Source organism: Lynx canadensis, chromosome E3 (assembly GCF_007474595.2).
Source record: "Lynx canadensis isolate LIC74 chromosome E3, mLynCan4.pri.v2, whole genome shotgun sequence".
NCBI classification, from domain to species: Eukaryota; Metazoa; Chordata; class Mammalia; order Carnivora; family Felidae; genus Lynx; species Lynx canadensis.
Genome location: NC_044318.1, coordinates 2644913 through 2664316, shown reverse-complemented (window position 1 = coordinate 2664316; position 19404 = coordinate 2644913). Strand labels below are relative to the sequence as shown.

At 58.1% G+C, this 19404-nt stretch overlaps 2 protein-coding genes across 4 annotated transcripts; both read right to left on the bottom strand.

Moving 5' to 3' along the window:
• Positions 1-4103: 4103 nt before the first annotated feature.
• On the bottom strand, positions 4104-5925 carry LOC115504525 (serine protease 33-like). Its single transcript, XM_030301538.1, has 5 exons — positions 5841-5925; positions 5170-5332; positions 4787-5058; positions 4417-4586; positions 4104-4262 (listed from the first exon to the last, which is right to left on the bottom strand). Exons 1-5 carry the CDS (start codon positions 5923-5925, stop codon positions 4104-4106), a joined length of 849 nt encoding a protein of 282 aa, XP_030157398.1.
• A 3486-nt stretch (positions 5926-9411) lies between these two features.
• On the bottom strand, positions 9412-19035 carry LOC115504192 (testisin-like). 3 transcript variants are annotated; one of them, XM_032591649.1, is made up of 6 exons: positions 18969-19035; positions 18710-18853; positions 18347-18515; positions 17160-17443; positions 10143-10297; positions 9412-9716 (listed from the first exon to the last, which is right to left on the bottom strand). In XM_032591649.1, the coding sequence occupies exons 1-6, from the start codon at positions 19033-19035 to the stop codon at positions 9483-9485; spliced, it is 1053 nt and encodes a 350-aa protein (XP_032447540.1). In that variant the 3' UTR covers positions 9412-9482. The 3 variants fall into 3 exon arrangements, with proteins under 3 accessions (XP_032447540.1, XP_030156828.1, XP_030156829.1); XM_030300968.1 differs by lacking the exon at positions 18710-18853 and having other exon boundaries at positions 18347-18545; positions 18972-19035; XM_030300969.1 differs by lacking the exon at positions 18710-18853 and having other exon boundaries at positions 10179-10297; positions 18347-18545; positions 18972-19035.
• Between the last annotated feature and the right edge of the window lie 369 nt (positions 19036-19404).

Sequence of the window (19404 nt, the reverse complement as noted above, 5' to 3'; positions counted from 1 at the left end):
GTGGACAAGTAACTGACGTGGCGGGTCCTCGGCTCAGGTCAGAGATTTCCATCTTAACCTCAGCATCTTTGTGCACAGAGATTTGGAGGCTTTAGATCCTGTACTGCTGAAGAGGGAGAGCATGGGGCAGGGAAGGGATGTGGACGGACCAGGGGAGGCCAGTCACGCTCTCAGGCATCCAGCAGACCTCCCAGAATGTGCCAGTTAAAGATGGAGTCCAAAGGGGCGCCTGGGTGGCTCAGGCAGTGAGCGTCCAACTTTGGCTCAGGTCATGATCTTGTGGTTTGTGGGTTCGAGCCTCACGTCGGGCTCGGTGCTGACAGCTCTGAGTCTGGAGCCTGCTTGGGATTCTTTGTCTCTCTCAAAAATAAATAAATGTTTAAAAAAAAAGGGGGGGGGCGCCTGGGTGGCTCAGTCGGTTAAGCGGCCGACTTCAGCTCAGGTCATGATCTCACGGTCCGTGGGTTCGAGCCCCGTGTCGGGCTCTGTGCTGACAGTTCAGAGCCTGGAGCCTGTTTCAGATTCTGTGTCTCCCTCTCTCTGACCCTCCCCCGTTCATGCTCTCTCTCTGTCCCAAAAATAGATAAATGTTGAAAAAAAAAAAATTAAAAAAAAAAAAGGAGCCCAGGGTGCGGGGAAAGGAGGGGCCTCCTCTCCACCTAGGATGTTGTGACCCGGCTGCACCTGGGCATATTGTCCTGACTCTCGGCCCTGTTGCCACGTACACACCTGCCTTGTTGGCTTTGCCCCTGCTGGTGTCACAGCTCAGGATGCCTACCGGGAGTCCCCCTGAGTGGGCCCACACTCCCTCCCTCCGAGGCTCACGCCTGTCTCCACCCAGCCTCGGGCAGACCACCCGGGTCAAATATCAGCTCGTTAACTGTGATCTCTGGCACGGGGCTGAGCCTCCACCCGTCGTCCCATCCGCGAAGGGGACGGACACACAGCTGGATTCCATAAGGCATTGGGGAGCATTAATGAGCCAACGCACACGGCACAGCGCAAGGGTTTGGGTAATGACTGGTGTCCGATTCCGGCGGTCTCTGCTGTCAGAGATCACCCGGCCTAGGGGAGGTGGCGAGTAGGGCAGGGGCCTTGCCCGCCACGAGCCCTTCCCCTCTGGGTGTCTCTGTGAACCCCACGGTGCCGCAGACCTGGTGGGTCGGTTGTAGGGGGTGGACTGTAGGCCTTGCAAGGATGTCTCCTGCCGTGGGAGTGGGCTCAGGAGGGGCTTGAGGGGGAGTGGGGGCCGACCTCCAGCCCCCGCTCTGCGGCCTCACTGGGACCATGATGGACGGCACCAGAACCTCAAGATGGTGGGTGAGCTGGCCGGCCCACTGCTCCTGGTTCTCTGCACAGGAAGGCTGTCTGGGCCCTTTCGGCCCCCTCACCTCGACCACCCAACGCTCACGACAGGGACCCTTCTCTGGCCTCCAGACTAAGCTGGCGGGGTCTCGACCTAGTGGGCCTTCCCCTCCTTTTTGTGTTAAACGTTGATTAGTAATTGTCATCACCGGTAGTTACGAAGCGTGCCTCCCATTTGTAGAGTGTTTCACGACTACTGTCCTGGCCACAAGGCAAGACGCACAACTGGGTGTGGGGCCTGAGTCAGTTGCCCAGCTGCAACCTAGCTTCACCGCTTACCGGCTACGGGCCTCGCGCTGCTTAACCTCTCTGGGCCTGTCTCCCCACGCGTGAACTTGACAACGAGAGCGCCTCCCGGGTGTCCCTAGAGCGAGCGAGAGCGCGCTCGTGCAAAGCACAGCATGCAGGCTCAGTGGGCAGAAGGGCGGGGGCCTCAGCCGTCCTCTTAGCCCTCCCAGCAGCCCCGACACGGTGGGTGGTAGCAATTCAGAGGACAGAGGGGAAACCGAGGCCAAGTCGGAACTCTTGGGGGAGGCTGGGCCGTCTGCTTGCAACATCCCCAGCTAGAGTCGGCGGACAGCCAGGAAGCGCCTGCCTTAGACAGGAGCGCAGCGTCCCCCATGCTTGAGACTTCCCAGGACCACCCTTGCCGCCCCGGGTGCTCCCCTCCGGGCTGCACGGCCTCCCAGCCTGTCACCTGGTAGGTCAGGCAGCTGTGGCCGATGCAGGGCCAGGTTACCCCCACGCCCCCACTGACCTTGCAGACAGACGGGATGCTCCAGCACAGGGCCCGGTGCCCCTGAGTCGGCTGCGCCAAGACCTGCCGCCTGCCCAGCCTCATGGAGCTGGTGCGGCCGGAAGGGACCGGAAGGGGCCGGAGCCCGTGCTAGGGGGCAGCACGTGGAGAGGCAGTTGTGACCCCGCCCCTGCCGTTCCAGCTGCCTCCGCGATCAGACCACCTGGGTTGGAATCCCGCTCTGCCGTCTACCAGCCACGTGCCTTTGGGCCTTAGCTTTCGCATCTGGCAAATGGGTGTCAGGTGAGGATCCCAGGAGACGGTGCAGCAAAGCTCTCTGCATGGCATCTCGTAAGGGCTTGATGAGGAGTAGCTGACCTCTTCTCATTCCCTGAGCTTCCCTTCCATGCCCAGATCCTGTTTCTCTAGCTTCCGGACTCCCATGTTTAGCTCCCAGTTCATGCTTCAGACACACAGGGCTCTCTGAATGCGGACCCTTTACTCGAGTCACAGCAAGTCCCAGGCTGAAGCAGACTGGCTCCCGGCCCCCGGCTTGTTCCCACCTCAGTGTCTTGGGAGGCGTCCTGGGGAAGGCCCCTTAGCCGGCTCCAGACTGAGGGAGCCACCGAGGATGGCCGGCATCACCCAGCAGCGGTCACCAGGGTCCCCTTGCTGACATGTCCACAGACAAGCCCCATTCCGGACGCCCTGCTCCCCGATAACCACCCTCCAAGGGCGGTGAAGCTCTACCCCAGATGGATGGCCTGCCCCGCCAGGCTGCACCTTTGATGATGGCCTCCCCCATCCCATTCCTCCACTGGCCCTCGTAGCTCCAAAGATTAGGCTTTGGGGTTTCCAGGGTTTGTTCCATTTCTTGTTCCTTCTGCAGTTCTAGAAACTGAGCCGTATCTATTGGGATGGATGGTCTTTGGCCTGGGAACGAGGAGATGGCAGGGAGGGGACTGGACCCAGGTCCCAGGCACACAAGGGTGGGCAGGGAGCTGCAAAGGGCCAGATGCAGGTGGAGGGGGGGGGGGGGTCCTGGGTCTGTGGGCCCCTGCCACGGGGAGGACACAGCCCCAGACCCTCCCCGCAAGTATGGTTATAACAACGGAACCAATCAGGCACAGCAGGAGTTCTGGCCAGGCCTGCCTGGGGGCTCCCGGCCCAGAGGGCATGATGCCAGGTGCCGAGGCCCCTGAGCCTTTCAGAGCACATGGCGCGCCCACCCAGACCCCAGTGCAACAGGGCACGATCTGTATGTTTTCTGTTGCTGCGTAGTAAAAGACCAGCAACACGGCGGCCTGAACCAACACAAATTTATTAACTCATAACTCTGCAGGCCAGAGGTCTGGGTGGGCTCCGCTGGGTTCAAGGGCCTGGTCTGGTGGGCACCCTGATGCGGGGTGGGCGGGGCGGGGGGGGCGCTCCTCTGGAGGCTGTGGGGAGAACTGGGTCCCAAGCTCATTCAGGTTGTCGGCCAGCTTCCCTTCCTTGCAGTCGGGGCACGGAGGTGCCCCCTGCTGGCTGTCCGCCGCCGGGGGCTGCCCTCCGCTCCTGGAGGCCGCTCGCTCTCCTGTGGCTCCTCGCCAGCAGCTCCTCCATGTTCAAAGCCAGCAATGGAGAATCATCTCTCTGGGGCTGAATCCCTCTCACACTTTGAATTTCCCTGGCTTCCTCCAGAAAAAGGCAGGCGCACGGGCCAGACCGGGCACCAGCTGGCTTGCCCGCCTCTGGGTGCCCAGGCCCCTGGCTGGAGCAGAGAAGGGTAAAAGTGAGCAGGACGGGGAAGGAGGAGTGTGAGACCCGGGGACGCAGGGCAGGCTCCAGGAGGAGGGCTGGCGGCTAGGGTTCGGCGAGCTCCAAGGAGGAGTCAGGGGATGGAGAGACGGATGGCCCCGCAGCTTTCTAAGGCTTATGAGCCTTAAGTGGGAAGGGGCAAGGTGGGAGGGAACGTGCAGGTCCTCAGAGGGACCCTAGCCTCTGGCTCCAGCTCACGGCATTAGAGGCTGAGGCGAGCCCGAATCCAGGGGCTGTAAGTGGCCACGTTGGTGTAGACACCTGGACGGTTGGGCAGGGCACAGCCCTTGCCCCAGCTCACCACACCCACCAGGACCCAGCGCCCAGACGTCACACAGGTCAGGGGTCCCCCAGAGTCACCCTGCAGGAGAAAGTCGGGCTTAGATCTCAGCCCTTTGAAGATCTGGGATGGCATTTCTGGGGGTTGGGGGCCAGGAGGTGCAGCCCCTGGGTCTTGGGTTCTAGGGAGCTGGGACGGGAGCCGGGTTCCGGGGGCTCCAGGCAGCTTCCCGCACCTGGCAGGCATCTTTGTGGCCCTCGACGTAGCCGGCACACAGGTTCCCGGGCAGCACTATGTGCTCCGCTCTGGGCACGCTGGTGCCCACGTGATAGAGGCGGTCACAGGTGCGCGCGTCCAGCAGCGGCACCCTTACTCCCTGCAGAGGTCGCCACGCTGGGAGCGGCACTGGGGGGAGGAAGGGGGACTATAGGAGCGGGGAGAGGGCGAGGCAGGAAGCAGGAGTGGTGGGACCCGCCTGTCTGACCGGGAGGAGGTCTGGGTCCCTGGAGGTCTCGCTGGGTCCCGGATTGGGAGAGTGGGGGGCTCCCGGTCAGAGGGAGGTGGAGGAGGATCCCCTGTCCCTCCCCCACCCCCTGCTGCCTCACCTCCGGGCTGGAGGCTGCCCCAGCCGGTGACCCAGCAGGGCGCTCGGAGCGGTGGGCGGGCCCCGGGCTCGGGCAGACAGACGGGCCGGATGCGGGCGCTCAGGGGCACCGGGCGGCTCAGCTGCAGCAGCGCCAGGTCGCCGCGGCCGCCACCCTCCGAGTAGTCCGGGGGGAACAGCACCCTGCGCACGGGCGCCGAGAGCGCGCGGGGCGAGGCGGGACCCAGGCGCAGCGCCCCGAGGCGCACGCGGTGCTCCGACGGCAGCACCCGCCTGCGGGACAGAGGCGGCGCTGCGGACGGCGGCCCCTCCCGGGTCCCCGCGGCACCCCGGGCCGCCGCATCCCCCGGAGCCGGCCTGGCGGCGCCCCCGCACCCCGCTGACCTCGGGAAGCAGTGCGCCGCCGTCAGCACCCACTGTGGGGCGATGAGCGAGCCCCCGCACACGTGCGCCCCGCGGTACTGGATGCTCGCCTGCCACGGCCACTGTCCGTCCCGAGCGTCCCGGCCCCCCACGATCCGACTGGACACCTGGGGCTGCCCACAGGCTGCAGGGGACAAGGAGGGCGCGAGGGTGGGCGGAAGACGGGGGGGGGGGGGGCGGCGCTGGCAGGCGCGTGGGATCGTACGATGGGAGAGGCGCAGGGCCAAGGTCAGGGAGGGGGTGGCGCCAGGGGCCCGGAGGCTTCCTTACCTGCAGAGTCCGGTGTCCCAGGAGCTCCTGGGGGAGGAAGGAGGGAAGGGACCGGATTATGAATTTGGTGTCAGATAACAGGGGGAGAGGGAGAGGGAGGGAGGCCAGAGACTAGGAAGGAGGGTGAAACACATTTGTGGCACCGACCTGGTTCCAGGCTTTTGTGCAATCAACAGGTTACCCGACTTAACCCTCCCCAGAGCACTGTGAGGCGGGGGGGACTTGTACCCCTTACGCAGACGGGCACATGTGAGCTCGGAGAGCCCAAGGTCAGTGACGGAGAGAACCTGGACCTTTGAAGCCGAGATTAGGAACCCCAAAGTGCTCTAGGGGAACCAGGCCGGGGAGGGGTAACACGGGACACTGGGAACAGCCCCCAGCCCCTGCCCCACACCCACCCAGCAGCAACAGCAGCGGCAAAAGCTGGAGGCGGGAGGCCCCCCTCATTCTGTCTTCAGAGCTGGGCCAGGGAAGGGTGACACCGCTCAGGGTCTGGACTCCGGGCGGTGCCTGCAAGGAGAGGAGGGTCCTAGCCCCAGGCCCCAGAGGCCCTCTGTGTTCCCTCAGCCCCTGGTTGGCCCTGGACGTATCCCAGGGGCACAGGTCCTATGCACCTCCCTGTCCCCGCACCCCAGGGATCATGCCTGTCCTCCAACCCCTGCAAGCTTTGTCCACAGGAGCCCTGGAGCCTGGCCCCTTCCCCCCCAACCCCGAACTATTTCCATGGCCTGCCAGCTGCTCCTGAACCCTGCTCTTACCTGCATGGCCGGTGCCCTCCCTGCTGACTGGGCAGGGGCAGGACCTGGGGGCTTAAAGGGACTGGGGGTGTGTGGGCCTGGCCAGGGGGTGATTAAGGAGGCCAGGGCGGGGCTGCGGCTTCACCAGTCCCGCCTCGAACAAAGATGCTTTGAGCAGCGCTTGTGAGGTGGCAGGAAAGGGACACCTGGGTTTGTCAAAGGACGCCCGGCTCGGGCCGCGGTGCTGACAGCTTGCTGAGGGCCGGGCAAAGCCAGGGGCGGAGAGCTGTGGTCAGGCCAGGAAGCTCTGGAGAATCCTTGCCCGCTCATCTGTGAACCTGATCCCAGCTCCCAGCTCCTTACAGTGCCGGTCACGGGAGCAGCTGACTCGACTGTTCTGTCCAGAAATCCGGGAGCGGCCCACGCGGAGCCCCAGCCAGACCCTGCCCTGCACTCAAAGTGGGAGATGGCTGCCTCGGGGCTGGCCAGCACTCTTTCTTGCTTGACCAGAAGCGGAAGCCGACTTGACCTTGGGACACAGTCCACTCTTGGATTTGGTGTGGCCGGGACAGTGAGGCTGCTGGGAGAGCGAACCCCGGGGACACACAGCCACGTCTGGGGGCGGGCGCCAAACTTGACAGGGCAGCTGTGGCCTAAAGGCTGGAAGCCTGTCCCGCAGGGGACCTGGGTCCCTGCCTTTTGGAAACTAGGGGCACGGGGTGGAGGGCACGGATGACAACACTCATTCTGAGAAGCTGGCTCGTGCAGGGAGGGGCCAAAACTGGTTGAATAGCCAGTAGAACCCCTGGAAAGGGCCCCCAAACCCAACCCTTGTGTCAGACTGAGACACTGAGGCACAGACCTCTGCTGGGCCCACGTCCCCTTCAGCCCTCACCCTTCAGTCCCATGGCAAAAGTGGCCCCTGGGGAAATGTCATGTGCTTGCCCGGGGAGGGGACCTGACTCACAGCTGACTCCACGCTACCTTCTCTGGCACAGACCTGCCCCCAGTCTCAGGAGAGGACGAACGACCCAATCTGGGGCCACTGTCCCGGTGACACGTGACCCGGACCCAACCAGAATCTCTCCCTGGGACTTTTACCCTGGAAAGAGAGAGGACCCATTGGAGGCCTGAGGGTGGGGCAGCCATGGCCATGGTCACAGGCGAGGACTCTCAGCTGGCCTGAGTGCCTGGAACCTTCCACACTGAGAAAGAGTGCCCTGCGGTGTTGGAGCTCCTAGTCCGGGAGTCCCTGCCCTTCTCCCGACTGCCTTTTCTGCCTCTGACATGACTTTCCTGCACTCATGCTAGTTCTAGGGGATTCCGTTGCTTACAAGGTCTCTAAATGCCAAGGATGGAAACACAAAACCACAACTCTATAAACAGCTCCTGATGGCCCAAGACCACAGTCCATCAAGGGAGAAGCGAACATACGTTTCACAGCCTGTCGCCCTGCGCGGGCGCGTCACAGTGGCAGTGCCCAGCCCACTGCCTGCAGCACAGGACTCTCGTGTGACAAATGTCCAGCCCTACCCTCTGTACATGGTGGCAGGAGGAGGAGGTGGGGGGCGGGGGGCGGCCCCGGGGAGACCAGCCGGCTGCCGGCTCTTCAGGATCCGGTTCGCGTGCGTGATGTCACAGCAGATCCCAAGCCCTTTGGGGTGGCCGCAGCCAGAGTCCCCACGTCACGTTGATGTAACAACCAGAGGTTGTCCTTATCAGCCTGGGGAGAGGCAGAGGTGTAGGGGTGAGCCGGGCATGGGGAGGGGGCGGGCTGTGGCAACTGCGGGGATCCTTCCGAGCCTCTGGGGAGGTGGCTCCAAACGCGACCCTCTGGGCGACACGGCTCAGGCGGGGGCCAGTGGTCCTACGCAGCCGCTCACGCGGGCCCCGGGCCCCGGAAGCGGAAGGAGTCTACCTGCTGCTGGAGGGGCCGTCCCGGCCCTGCCAGGGGGTCCCGCGGAGCGGTGCTGCACGGCAGCCGGTGCAGGGCACAGAAGAGTGCCATCCTCCAGCGACATGTGGGACACCAAGGGTGGTGGGTGATCCTCTTGGGGCCAGCTTGGAGGGCCTTGGAGCAGGGGACAGGAGGCGCCCTCAGGTTCCAGCTCCTCGGAGGGTGGGTTGTGGAAGCGGAAATGGACGGACGCTGTAGGAGACCCCACGGCATGCCCGGGAGACGGCTGGGGACTCGCCACCCAGGGATCTGCTGGCCCCTCCGTGTGGGGCCCGGCAGGTCTGTGGGCAGTGAGAGGCGGACAAAAACCCTGGTGAGGGGGGTGACTCGGTCCCGCCACCTCCCGGGGCCTCAGTTTCCTCACTGTGAAGAGGGAGAAGGGGAGTTCCAGCCTCAAGGGCCGCCACAGCATGAAGCCTGAACGTGTCGCCCTATAAACCTCGAGGCTGTCGGAGGTGGGGCAGAGGCGGTGAGGGCCCCCCTCCCACTCCTCTACTTGTCTCTCCACAGCTGGGGGCAGGGGGTGGGGAGCCGAGGGGAGGAATGTGCCTCAGCAGTTCCAAGGTGCCCCGGAGGCTGCCCTGCTGGCCTGGGGCCTGGGCCAGGCCGAGGCTGCCCCCCTCCACCCGGCCTCACCAGGGGTGCTCCAGCTTGGAGAGAAGCCCACGCCCGGTGTCCTTGTCCTCCAGGGGGCGATGCTGAGCCGTGCCCCTGCGGCTTCTCCGCTCCGGCAGGACTCTGCCTCCGCTGCCCTCGGCGGGAACCCCCTCATTTGGGCAAACGCCATCAGGCTGCTTCCCTCCCTGCCTCGGTTTCCCTGCTCCTCACTGGGGCCTCCCGGCGTCACCTCCCAAGTAAACTTCCCGCACCCCAGTCCTGGTCCCGGGTCGGCCTTTCGGGGACAGAGGTAGGACCGGGAGCGTCCGGCGTCTGGGTGGAGGGTCGCACCGGCATGAGCACCGGGGGGCTCAGGATGCTCCCCCCGCTGCACCCCGCTCCGGTCTTCCTGGCCCCCAGCGACCCGGGGGTGACCGACGTCCTCCCAGAAACTATCTTTCTGATTGAACCAACCAGAGAGGGCTCCGTGGTCCGTCACCCAAACCCGAATGGCGCAGACAGCTGGAGCGAGATTCAGGAGTGAAGGACTGGATCCGGGGGGACCGTGAGGGTGTCCAGGGAGCCACCCGGGGCCACAGAATGCTCTGCGGGGCATCGATTCCAACACGCTAAGGAGTTTATTAGAAAAGGGACAAGGTGGGGGGCGGGGCCTGGCTCAGCAGACGGCCCCAGCTCTCAGGACTCCGTTGGGCTCAGGCCGGCTGCGGGAGCCCGGCCCAGAGCACAGCGAGGGGCAGGAGCTGCCGAGAGGGGACTGGCCTGGGGGCGCCGCGGGCCACCAGCGTCCGGATCCAGTTGAAGTGCCTACTGACGTTGGTGTAGACCCCGGGCCGGTTGGGTCTGCCGCAGCCCGATCCCCAGCTCACGATTCCAACCTGAATCCACACACCTCTCTTTTCGCAGGCCAAGGGGCCACCGGAGTCACCCTGGGGAGCGGCGCGGGTGAGCCAGGGTTGGCGGGGCAGGGGGCAGGTGAGGGGCTGGCGGAGAGGCAGGGACAGCTGTGGCGACAGCAGGAGGGGCTGTGGAGCCGGGCAGACCGGGTGCACATCCTACTCCCCACCCCGGAAGCGAACGAGCCTCGGTTTCTGCATCTGCAGAGTGGGCATCGGTCTCAAACTGCCCCTTTCCCTCCCCCCCCCCCCAGGGGTCAGGTGAGAATCAAAGGTGATACAATGAAGGCAAAACAATTAATGCTTGTTGTACAAGCTGGAGAAATAAGGCCCATGGTTGTTTTCTCATGAATAACCTCGGGTGGGTTGGCGGGCACCAGGGGGGTTGCTCCCAGGCCCAAGGTGGGGAGGGGTGGGGCCCGGGTCCAGCAAGGCCCTGGTGGGGGCGGGCGTACTCACTTTGCAGGCGTCACGTTGGCCATTCTCAGAGCCAGCACAAATCATGTCATCCGGGTCATAACTGAGGAAACCGGGACGTCGGAACAGGAAGTCGCACCTGGAGTTGTTTATGATGGACACCTGTGCTTCCTGGAGACGGTAAGGAGGCGGCAGAACTGTCAGGGACTGAGGGTCAGAGAGAGGAAGAGGACAGCTTCGGCCCCTCCCCTGCCATCTGGGACAGGGGGAGGCTGGAGGGGGGGGTGGGCTCCCCGGGGCCCCCACAGGGTCCGGGACATCGCTCTCGATGACGCCTCTGCCCCCAGCCCAGCACCCTTCACATTATGGGCGATGAACGATGCCACAGAAGGACCCAAGGGATGGGCGGGCGGTCACCGCTTCTCCCTGAAACTCAGTGTCCCCATCTGGAGAATGAAGATGACAGCCCCTGGCTGGGCCACCGGGGAGGTCCCTCAGCCACAGCACGCTCAGGGGGCGGGGCTGACACCGACACGGTGGAGGATTAACATACTTCATCTGCAGCATCCAGGCTGAAAACGCTCCAGAGTTTTTCTTCATGTTTATTTATTTTAGAGACAGAGACGGAGACAGAGAGAGAGAGAGAGAGCGCAAGCAGGGGAGGCGCAGAGGGAGAGACACACACACACACACAGAATCCGAAGCAGGCTCCAGGGTCTGAGCTGTCAGTGCAGAGCCCCACGCGGGACTTGACCTCACGGGCCGCGAGATCGTGACCTGAGCCGAAGTCGGACGCTTCGCCGACTGAGCCACCCAGGCGCCCCGAAAATGCCCCAGATTTGACAAAAGGTATGAATCCCTATCTTGAGGACGCCGAGCAATTCCCGAGCAGGATAAACACAAAGAGATCTGCCCGGAGATACATGTTCATCAAAGTATCGAAGGGGAGACTCCGGGAGACAGCAAGAGAGAAGCTGCATGCGTGTCACATCAAAGATCCCCACCAAGATTAACAGCCACATTCTTCTCAGATACCCTGGAAGCGGTGGCGGGGGGGAGGGGGGGGCTGCGGGATGACACATTCAAAGGGCCGAAAGAATCAAACAGGCGACCGAGAATTCTGTATCTGTATCGGAATTCTCTATCAGGCTGTCCTTCAGAAAATGAGGCGGCGATGAACAGATTCAGATAAACAAACGCCAAGAAGGTTCGTCCCTGGCAGACCTGCCTTACTAGAACCAAAAGGGAGCAAGGGAGGTCTTCAGGACCCTGGCCAGTGTCCGTTCGTAGGAAGAGAGGGCGCTGGTAAAGGTGACCACAGGGGTAAATAGGAGAGCCAGGCCTATTATGGCTTTGGTTTATCACTTCTTTCTCTTCCTTTATAATTTAAGACCCGTGCATACAACAATTCTAAATCTCTGAGGAAAGAGCTGCGTAAGGAACGGAATTTTTGTGTACTACTGAAGCTAAGTTGCTATTAATCCGACATAGATTGTTATAAACTTAACTTGTTGGGGCATCTGGCTGGCTCAGTTGGTAAAGCGTTTGTTGATTCTGGCTCAGGTCATGGCCCCAGGGTCGTGGGATCGAGCCCCACGTCAGGCTCTGTGTTGAACGTGAAGCCTGCTTAACATATTCTCTCTCTCTCTCTCTCTCTCTCTCTCTCCCTCTGCCCTCTGCCCCTCTCCCCGACTTTCGCACTCACTCTCTCAAGTTAAAAAAAAAATCAAGTTTAAAAAAAATTTTTAAACGATAAATTTAAGTTGTTAATTGTAATCCCCAGGTCAACCACTAAGAAAATACACAGAACGCGAAATGGGAAGGTAATCAACACAGACCACTAATAAAAATCAATGAAACACAAAAAGAGGAAATAAAAAAGATATAAAGTACAGATATAGATATTGAAAGATGTGACAAGATATAGAGAAGAAATAGAATAATGGTAGAAGTAAATCCTTACTTATCAGTAGTTAATTTCAATGGAAATGAGTTAAATGGATTAGATTGCAATTAAAAGGCAGAAATTAGCAGCATGAATTAAAAATAGAGAATCCAGGGTCCCCTGGGTGGTTCAGTCGGTTGTGTGGTTGAGTGTCAGACTTCATTTAGGCTCAGGTCACAATCCCATGGTCGTGGGATCAAGCCCCACTTTGGGCTCCACACTGAACATGGAGCCTGCTTAAGATTCTCCCTCTCTCTCCCTCTGCCTCTTTCCCTGCTCGCACTCTTTTTCTCTAAACACAATTTAAAAAAAGATTTTATTATTTTTTTTAATGTTTTATTATTTACTTTTGAGAGAGAGCGAGAGGCAGACAGACAGAGAGCAAGCAGGGGAGGGGCAGAGAGAGGGAGACACAGAATCTGAAGCAGGCTCCAGGCTCCGAGCTGTCAGCACAGAGCCCGATGCGGGGCTCGAACTCACAAGCTGTGAGATCATGACCTGAGCCGAAGCCGGACGCTCAACCGACTGAGCCACCCAGGTGCCCCTCAATACCCAACTTTTAATAATGAATAGTATCAAGGACACTCGGGTGGCTCAGTCGGTTGAATGTTCGACTTCGGCTCAGGTCATGATCTCACGGTCCGTGAGTTCGAGCCCCGCGTCGGGCTCTGTGCTGACAGCTCAGAGCCTGGAGCCTGTTTCAGATTCTGCGTCTCCCTCTCTCTGACCCTCCCCTGTTCATGCTCTATCTCTCCATGTCTCAAAAATAAATAAAATGTTAAAAAAATTTAAAAAAAAAGGAGAAGGAAAGAAGAAAATAATAGAGAATAGAGGAAATCAAGGTAGGGAATAGAAAAATAGAGAAAATCAACAGTTAAACCAAAACTTGGTTCTTTGAAACATCAACAAAACTGATCATGAAAGTGGGGACATAACTACAGACTTTACAGCAATAATGAGGACTGTAAGGGAAACAGCTATACCCCAAATTAGATCAGGCGGATGAAATGGACAAAATCTTAGATAACACAAACTACCAAAACTCACTCAGAAAGAAACAGAAAATCTGAACACACCAGTAAGAGATGAAATCTGTAGTCAGGGACCTCACAATAAAGAAAAGCCTTAGGCCATACGGCTTCAATGGTGAATTCTACCAAACCTCTGAAGACATGAACACCAATCCTTCTTAAACTCTTCCAAAAAATCGGAGAAGAAGGAATACTTCCTAACTCATTCCATGGGACCGGCATTATGGGGGCACCAAATCCCGGACAAGGACATCACAAGAAAAAGAAACAACAGACCAATATCCTTAATGCGATAATAGTAATAATAATATGCGTATATATATGCAAAAGGTATATATACAAAAAATACATATATGCAAACATTCTCAACAAAATGCTAGCAAACGGAACCTAGCAGCATAGCAAAAGAACCGTATACCACGACCAAGTGAGATTTATCCCATGAATGCAAGCGCGGTTCAACATACAAAAACCAATCAATATAACGTACTACAGACACTAATAGAATGAAGGAAAAAACCCACAGACTCCTCTTAGCGGATGCTGGTAAAGCAGTTGGCAAAATCCAAATTCCTTCATTAGAGAAACATTCAATAAGCTAGGTAGGAATAGAAGGCACTTTTCCAACATGATAAACACTAGATGTGAAAACCCCACAGCGGACATCACACTGAATGGGGACAGGCGGGCAGCTTTCCCCGAGATCAGGGACAAGATGATGATGCCAGTTTTTGCCATTTCATTTAACATTTTTCTGGAAGTTCCCATCAGGGCATTTAGGCAAGAAAAATAAAACACATCCAAATTGGAAAAGAAGACGTAAAACTATCTCTATGCGTACATGACACGATCATCCATATCTACATACATACGTACATGTGTGTGTGTGTGTGTGTGTGTGTGTATACATGAAATCATAATGAATACATTTAAAGAGAGCTAGGGTTAATAAATGAAGTCAGCAAAATTACAGGACCCAAGATCAAACCACAAAAGTCTGTCATTCTACTGGGGCACTTGGGTGGCTCCACTGGTTGAGCATCTGACTTTGGCCTTTGGCTCAGGTCACGATCTCACAGTTTGTGGTCCGAGTCCCGTGTCGGTCTCTATGCTGACAGCTCAGAGCCCAGAACCTGCTTCAGATTCTGTGTCTCCCCCTCTCTCCCCACCCTCTGCTTGCGCTCTCTCTCGCTCTTAAAAATAAATAAATAAACATTAAAAAAAAAGAAGTTTCATTTACAAAGCATCAAAAATAAGAAAATAGTTAGGAATAAATTTAATTGAGGCGATCAAAGACTTATTAACAAAAACTACAAAACACTGCTGAAAGAAACGGAAGACCTGAATACATGGAAATACATCCCTTATTTATGGATTGGAGATATAATATAATGAAGGTGGCAATGCTTCCCCAAAGCAACCTACAAATTCAATGCAATCCCTTTCCAAACCCCAATGCTCTTTTTAGCAGAAATTGACAAATTGGCCCTAAAATTTATATGGAGTATCAACAGGCCCAAATAACTAAAACACTACTGAACAAGTAGAACAAAGTTAGAAGACTCACACTTCCTGATTTCAATATATTATAAAGTTACAGGTATCAGACAATGAGGTCCCGGCATAAGGATGAACATACACACCAATGGAGTACCATTCAGAGTCTAGAAATAAGCCCACACATCTACAGTCAATCAGTAAGGATGCTGAGACAATTCAATTGGGGAGAGGAGTCTCTGTGACAAACGGTGCTGGAGCAACTGGAAATCTAAAGGCAAAATAATGAAGTTGGACCCCTACCTCACACCATGTACAAAAATCAACTCAAAATGGATCCGACACATAAATATAAGAGCTAAAACTATAAAACTCTGCAAGAACGTGCAAGTAAATCTTCATGATCTTGACTCTGACAGTGGTTTCTTAGACCTGACATCAAAAGCACAAGCAACGGGGCGCCTGGGTGGCGCAGTCGGTTGAGCGTCCGACTTCAGCCAGGTCACGATCTCGCGGTCCGGGAGTTCGAGCCCCGCGTCAGGCTCTGGGCTGATGGCTCGGAGCCTGGAGCCTGTTTCCGATTCTGTGTCTCCCTCTGTCTCTGCCCCTCCCCCGTTCATGCTCTGTCTCTCTCTGTCCCAAAAATAAAATAAAAAACGTTGAAAAAAAAATTAAAAAAAAAAAAAAAAAGCACAAGCAACGGAAGAAAAATAATTTGAGGTTGATCAAAATTTTGCAAATTTTGTGCATCAAGAGATACTAGCAAGAAAGTGCAGCAAAGAGAGCTACACAATGGGAGAAGATATTTGCAGATCGTGTATCTGATGAGGGTTTAGTATCTAGAATACATAAAGAACTATTACAACTCAACAACAAAGACAACTCAAATTAAAAACGGGCAGGGGCGCCTGAGTGGCTGAGTCGGTTAAGTGTGCGACTTTTGATTTCGGCTCAGGTCATGATCTCACGGTTCATGAGATTGAGCCCCGCATCGGGCTCTGTGCGAACAGTGCAGAGCCTGCTTAGGATTCTCTCTCTCCCTCTCTGCCCCTTCCGATTGCTCTCTCTCTGAAAATAAATTTTAAAAAACGTTAAACATAGAATTACCACGTGATTCTGCGACTGCACTCCTAGACATATACACAAAAGAACTGAAAAGAGGTGTTCAAATAAAAATTTGTATATGAATGTTCATAACAGCTCTATTCACAGTATCCAAAAGGCAGAAACAACACAAAAGTCCATCAATGGAAGAATGGATGAATACATTGTGGTCTATCCATAGGATGAACTATTATTCATCCATAAAAAGGAAGAAAACTCTGGTACATACTAGAACACCCATGAATCTCTAAAGCACCATGCTACATGAAAAAGGCCAAACACAGAAGGTCACATATGAATCCATTTACATGAAAAATCCAGAACAGGTATATCCATCAACACAAAAGGCTTGTTAGTGGCTGCCAAAGGGCCGGAAGAAGAGGGTAAGGGGGAGTGACTGGTCAGTGACTATCGGATTTCCTCTGGGAGGGATGAAAATGTTTTGTAACTTGATGGAGCTCATGGTTATACACCGTGAACATACTAAATTAAATGTCACGGGATTGTATACTTGAAAATGATTAATTAAAAAAATAATAAAATGATTAATTTAGGGGCGCCTAGGCAGCTCAGTCAGTTACGTGTCCAACTCCTGATTTTGGCTCGGGTCACGATCTCGTGGTCGTGGGTTCGAGCCCCACATTCGGCTCGGCACTGACGGTGTGGAGCCTTCTTGGGGGTCTCTCTCCCTCTCTCTGTCTCTCCCCCGCTCATGCTCTCACTCGCTCGCTCTCTCTCAAAATAAATAAAACTGTAAAAACTTTTAAAAAAAAGGAATAAAATGATTAACATCACGTGAACTAAACCTCAAAGAACGGGGTACAGGTACGTGTTAGACCACACACGAACCTTGAATATGCTGAGTGAAGGAGTCAGGGACAGAAAACCACACGCTGTGGGACTCTATTTCTATGAAATGTCCACAGTCCGGAAATCCCGAGACAGAAAGCAGATGGGTGATTGCCAGGGGAAAACGGGGTATTGGGAGTAAAGGCTAGGAAGTACGAGGTTTCAGTCTGAGATGGTAAAAATGTTCTGGAGCTAGACGATGGTGATGGTTGCACAGCCGTGATTACACTCAACACCACTGAACCGTATGCTTGAAAACGGTGAATTTTAGGTTTTGTGAGTTAAATCTCAATTTAAAAAACCCCACATACCCAAGGCCTTTCTGAGGAGGCCTTTCTCACCCCAGAAACTTCCACACCCCTGCAGGCCGGGTGGGAAGCGTGGGCCTGGGCCCAGCTGGCCTCCCTCTCACTGTGGCTTCGGGCTCACAATCTCTGGAAGGCAGAGGGAACGGGGTGTGGGGACAGGAGGTCCTGCCCTGGCGGGGGGGGGGGGCAGGCACTGCTGGGCAGCCCCCAGGAGGGACCCAGCTGCACAGAGACCCAGGTGGGGCTGCTGAAGCCGCTGTGGACGGAACAGACGGTGGAGCCCGCAGCCCCCCCTGCCCCACCCCCCACCTGCCCCCAGCCTCACCTTGACCTTCTTCGATGTGCCCCCAGCCAGTCACCCAGCAGTCAGCCTTGTTCTGGAACTCAGAGGAAGAGGCCACAACACAGATGGGCTGGATGTACTTATTGTAGGTGACGGAGGAGGACAGCTTCAGCAGGGCGATGTCCTTGAGTGAAGTCCCACTGAACTGGGGATACACGACGATATCCTTCACCCTGAACCGATGGTAGAAGGTCCACAGTTTCCAGAAAGTTGGCCTGCAGGACAGCTCACCAAACTGGGCCGTCCACTTCGAGGGATCTTTGTGTCTGGCGAGGGAGGAGAGAGCAGGCAAGGGTCCTCAGAGGAGGGAGGGCCCCCTGAGCACACACGGGGGAGGGGAGACATTCCCTGAGGCGGGGCCGCAGGGGTGCTGCTAGGGCTCATCCTGGACACGGTTAGCACTTCCTCTCACGGGCCACTGCGCCCAGTGTAGAAATGATGGCAGCCCAGAGAAGATGGGCCAAAATCCCAGAACCCGGGGACCGGGGGATGCGGGGATGGGCAGGAAGGGCCTTTCCCTGAGGTCGGATCTGGCTGGTCACTCAACCGGCCTGTCACCTCCCACAGCAATCCTGAAAAAGAATGAACAGGGCACCCTGGTGGCTCAGCCTGAGTGTCCAGCTCTTGATTTCGGCTCAGGTCACGATCTCAAGGTGTGTGGGTTTGAGGCCCGCATCGGGCAGACTCAACTTGGAGCCTGCTTGGGATTCTCTCTCTCTCCCTCTCTCTGTTCCTCCCCCCATTGTGCTTGCCCGCGCTCTCGCTCTCTCCAAAACTTAAAAAAAAAAAAGAACAGATGCACAGGACTAGGCAGGTGCGGTCAAAATAGCTTCCCCGAGCCCACGGTCCTGGCGGGCCAGGCTCTGTGCCCAGAGCTCGCCCACCTCGGTCCACCCCGGGGTGCACCTGCACCGGGGGAGGTGGGATGAGGAGGGGGCGGCTGGTGCTGCCATCCGGGGAGAAGAGAAGACAGAAGAGAAAAGAACACGACACAAAAGGGCACGGGAATGCTGTAAAGAACGTTCTGGAAAAAACGGAACAGGGTTTTCTCACGTGGCTGCGGCCGGGCCGGGGCTCGGGAGCATAAGAGAGCTGAATCCGCACGCGTCAGGCCCGGAGGACGCGTCCCCCCAACCCCCGTTCGGAGGGCCGCCCGCCCCCAGACTCACTTTTCAAAGCAGTGCGCGGCCGACAGCACCCAGCGGCGGTTGAGCAGGCTGGCGCCGCAGTGGTGGGCGCCCCACGAGCGCAGACTGCCCTGCCACGGCCGGCGCCCCAGCTCCGAGTCCTTGCCGCCCACCACGCGCGTCGTCGAAACGGTTCGGCGGCCGCAGGGCCCTGGGACGGACACACGGGCACGCGGCTGAGCCGCACGACCCCGGCCGCCGCACCGGCCCGCGCGAACCAACGCGAGGGGCCCCTGGGAAAACGCGCGCGTCGGGGCCGCGCCGCCCAGGGACCGGGGGACCTCGCGCCCCTCCCCACGTGGCGCGCGGGCGCCGCCCCCCCCGCCCCCGGGGCCCGGCAGTTACACGTGAGCAACGACGAGTTCTCGAAACCTGGGCGGGGAGAGGAAAAGATGAGGCGCCCCTTGCGCTCCGGCTCAGGTGCCCTGCGCGGGGAGGCGCGCGTCCCGGGCGCCTTACCTGGAAACAGCCGGTCCAGATCCTGAACGTCTGGGGGGCCCGGAGGGGGGATGGCGGGCGGCCGGGTGAGCTCCCCGCGGTCTGCACGCGCCCCGGCCGTCCCCCACCACCCCTGGGGCGGCCCGCAGCCCCCGCCTCAGCTCACCCTGTCCCCGGAGCCCCGCTCGCACCAACAGCTGCGCCAGCAGCAGCGCCCGGACGCGCGCGCCCATGGCCGCCTCTGCCGCCTCGCGGCGCCCCCTCTGCTTCCGCCCGCTCGGGGCGCCTAACCCCGGGGGGGGGGGCAGGGAACGCCCGCGACGCTGCACCCCCCCCTCCGCCCCCAGCGGGACCGGTCCGGGTCCGAGGGCTTCGCGCTGGGTACCCCAACCGCACCGTGCCCCCAAACGGTTCTTGTCTGCAGCCCTGGGATCCCGGCTGCCCGGCTCGTGGCCCCCCTTCCTCCACCCAGCGCTTCTTCGGGGAAGGGCCAAGGCCGGTCCCCGCCAGGACCCCCGTGAGAGCAAGTCCTCACCGAGCGCCCGCTGGGGGCCTGGCGGTATTGGGCTGCTGCTAAAAGCCAGGGTCCTTTCCAGGAGCCC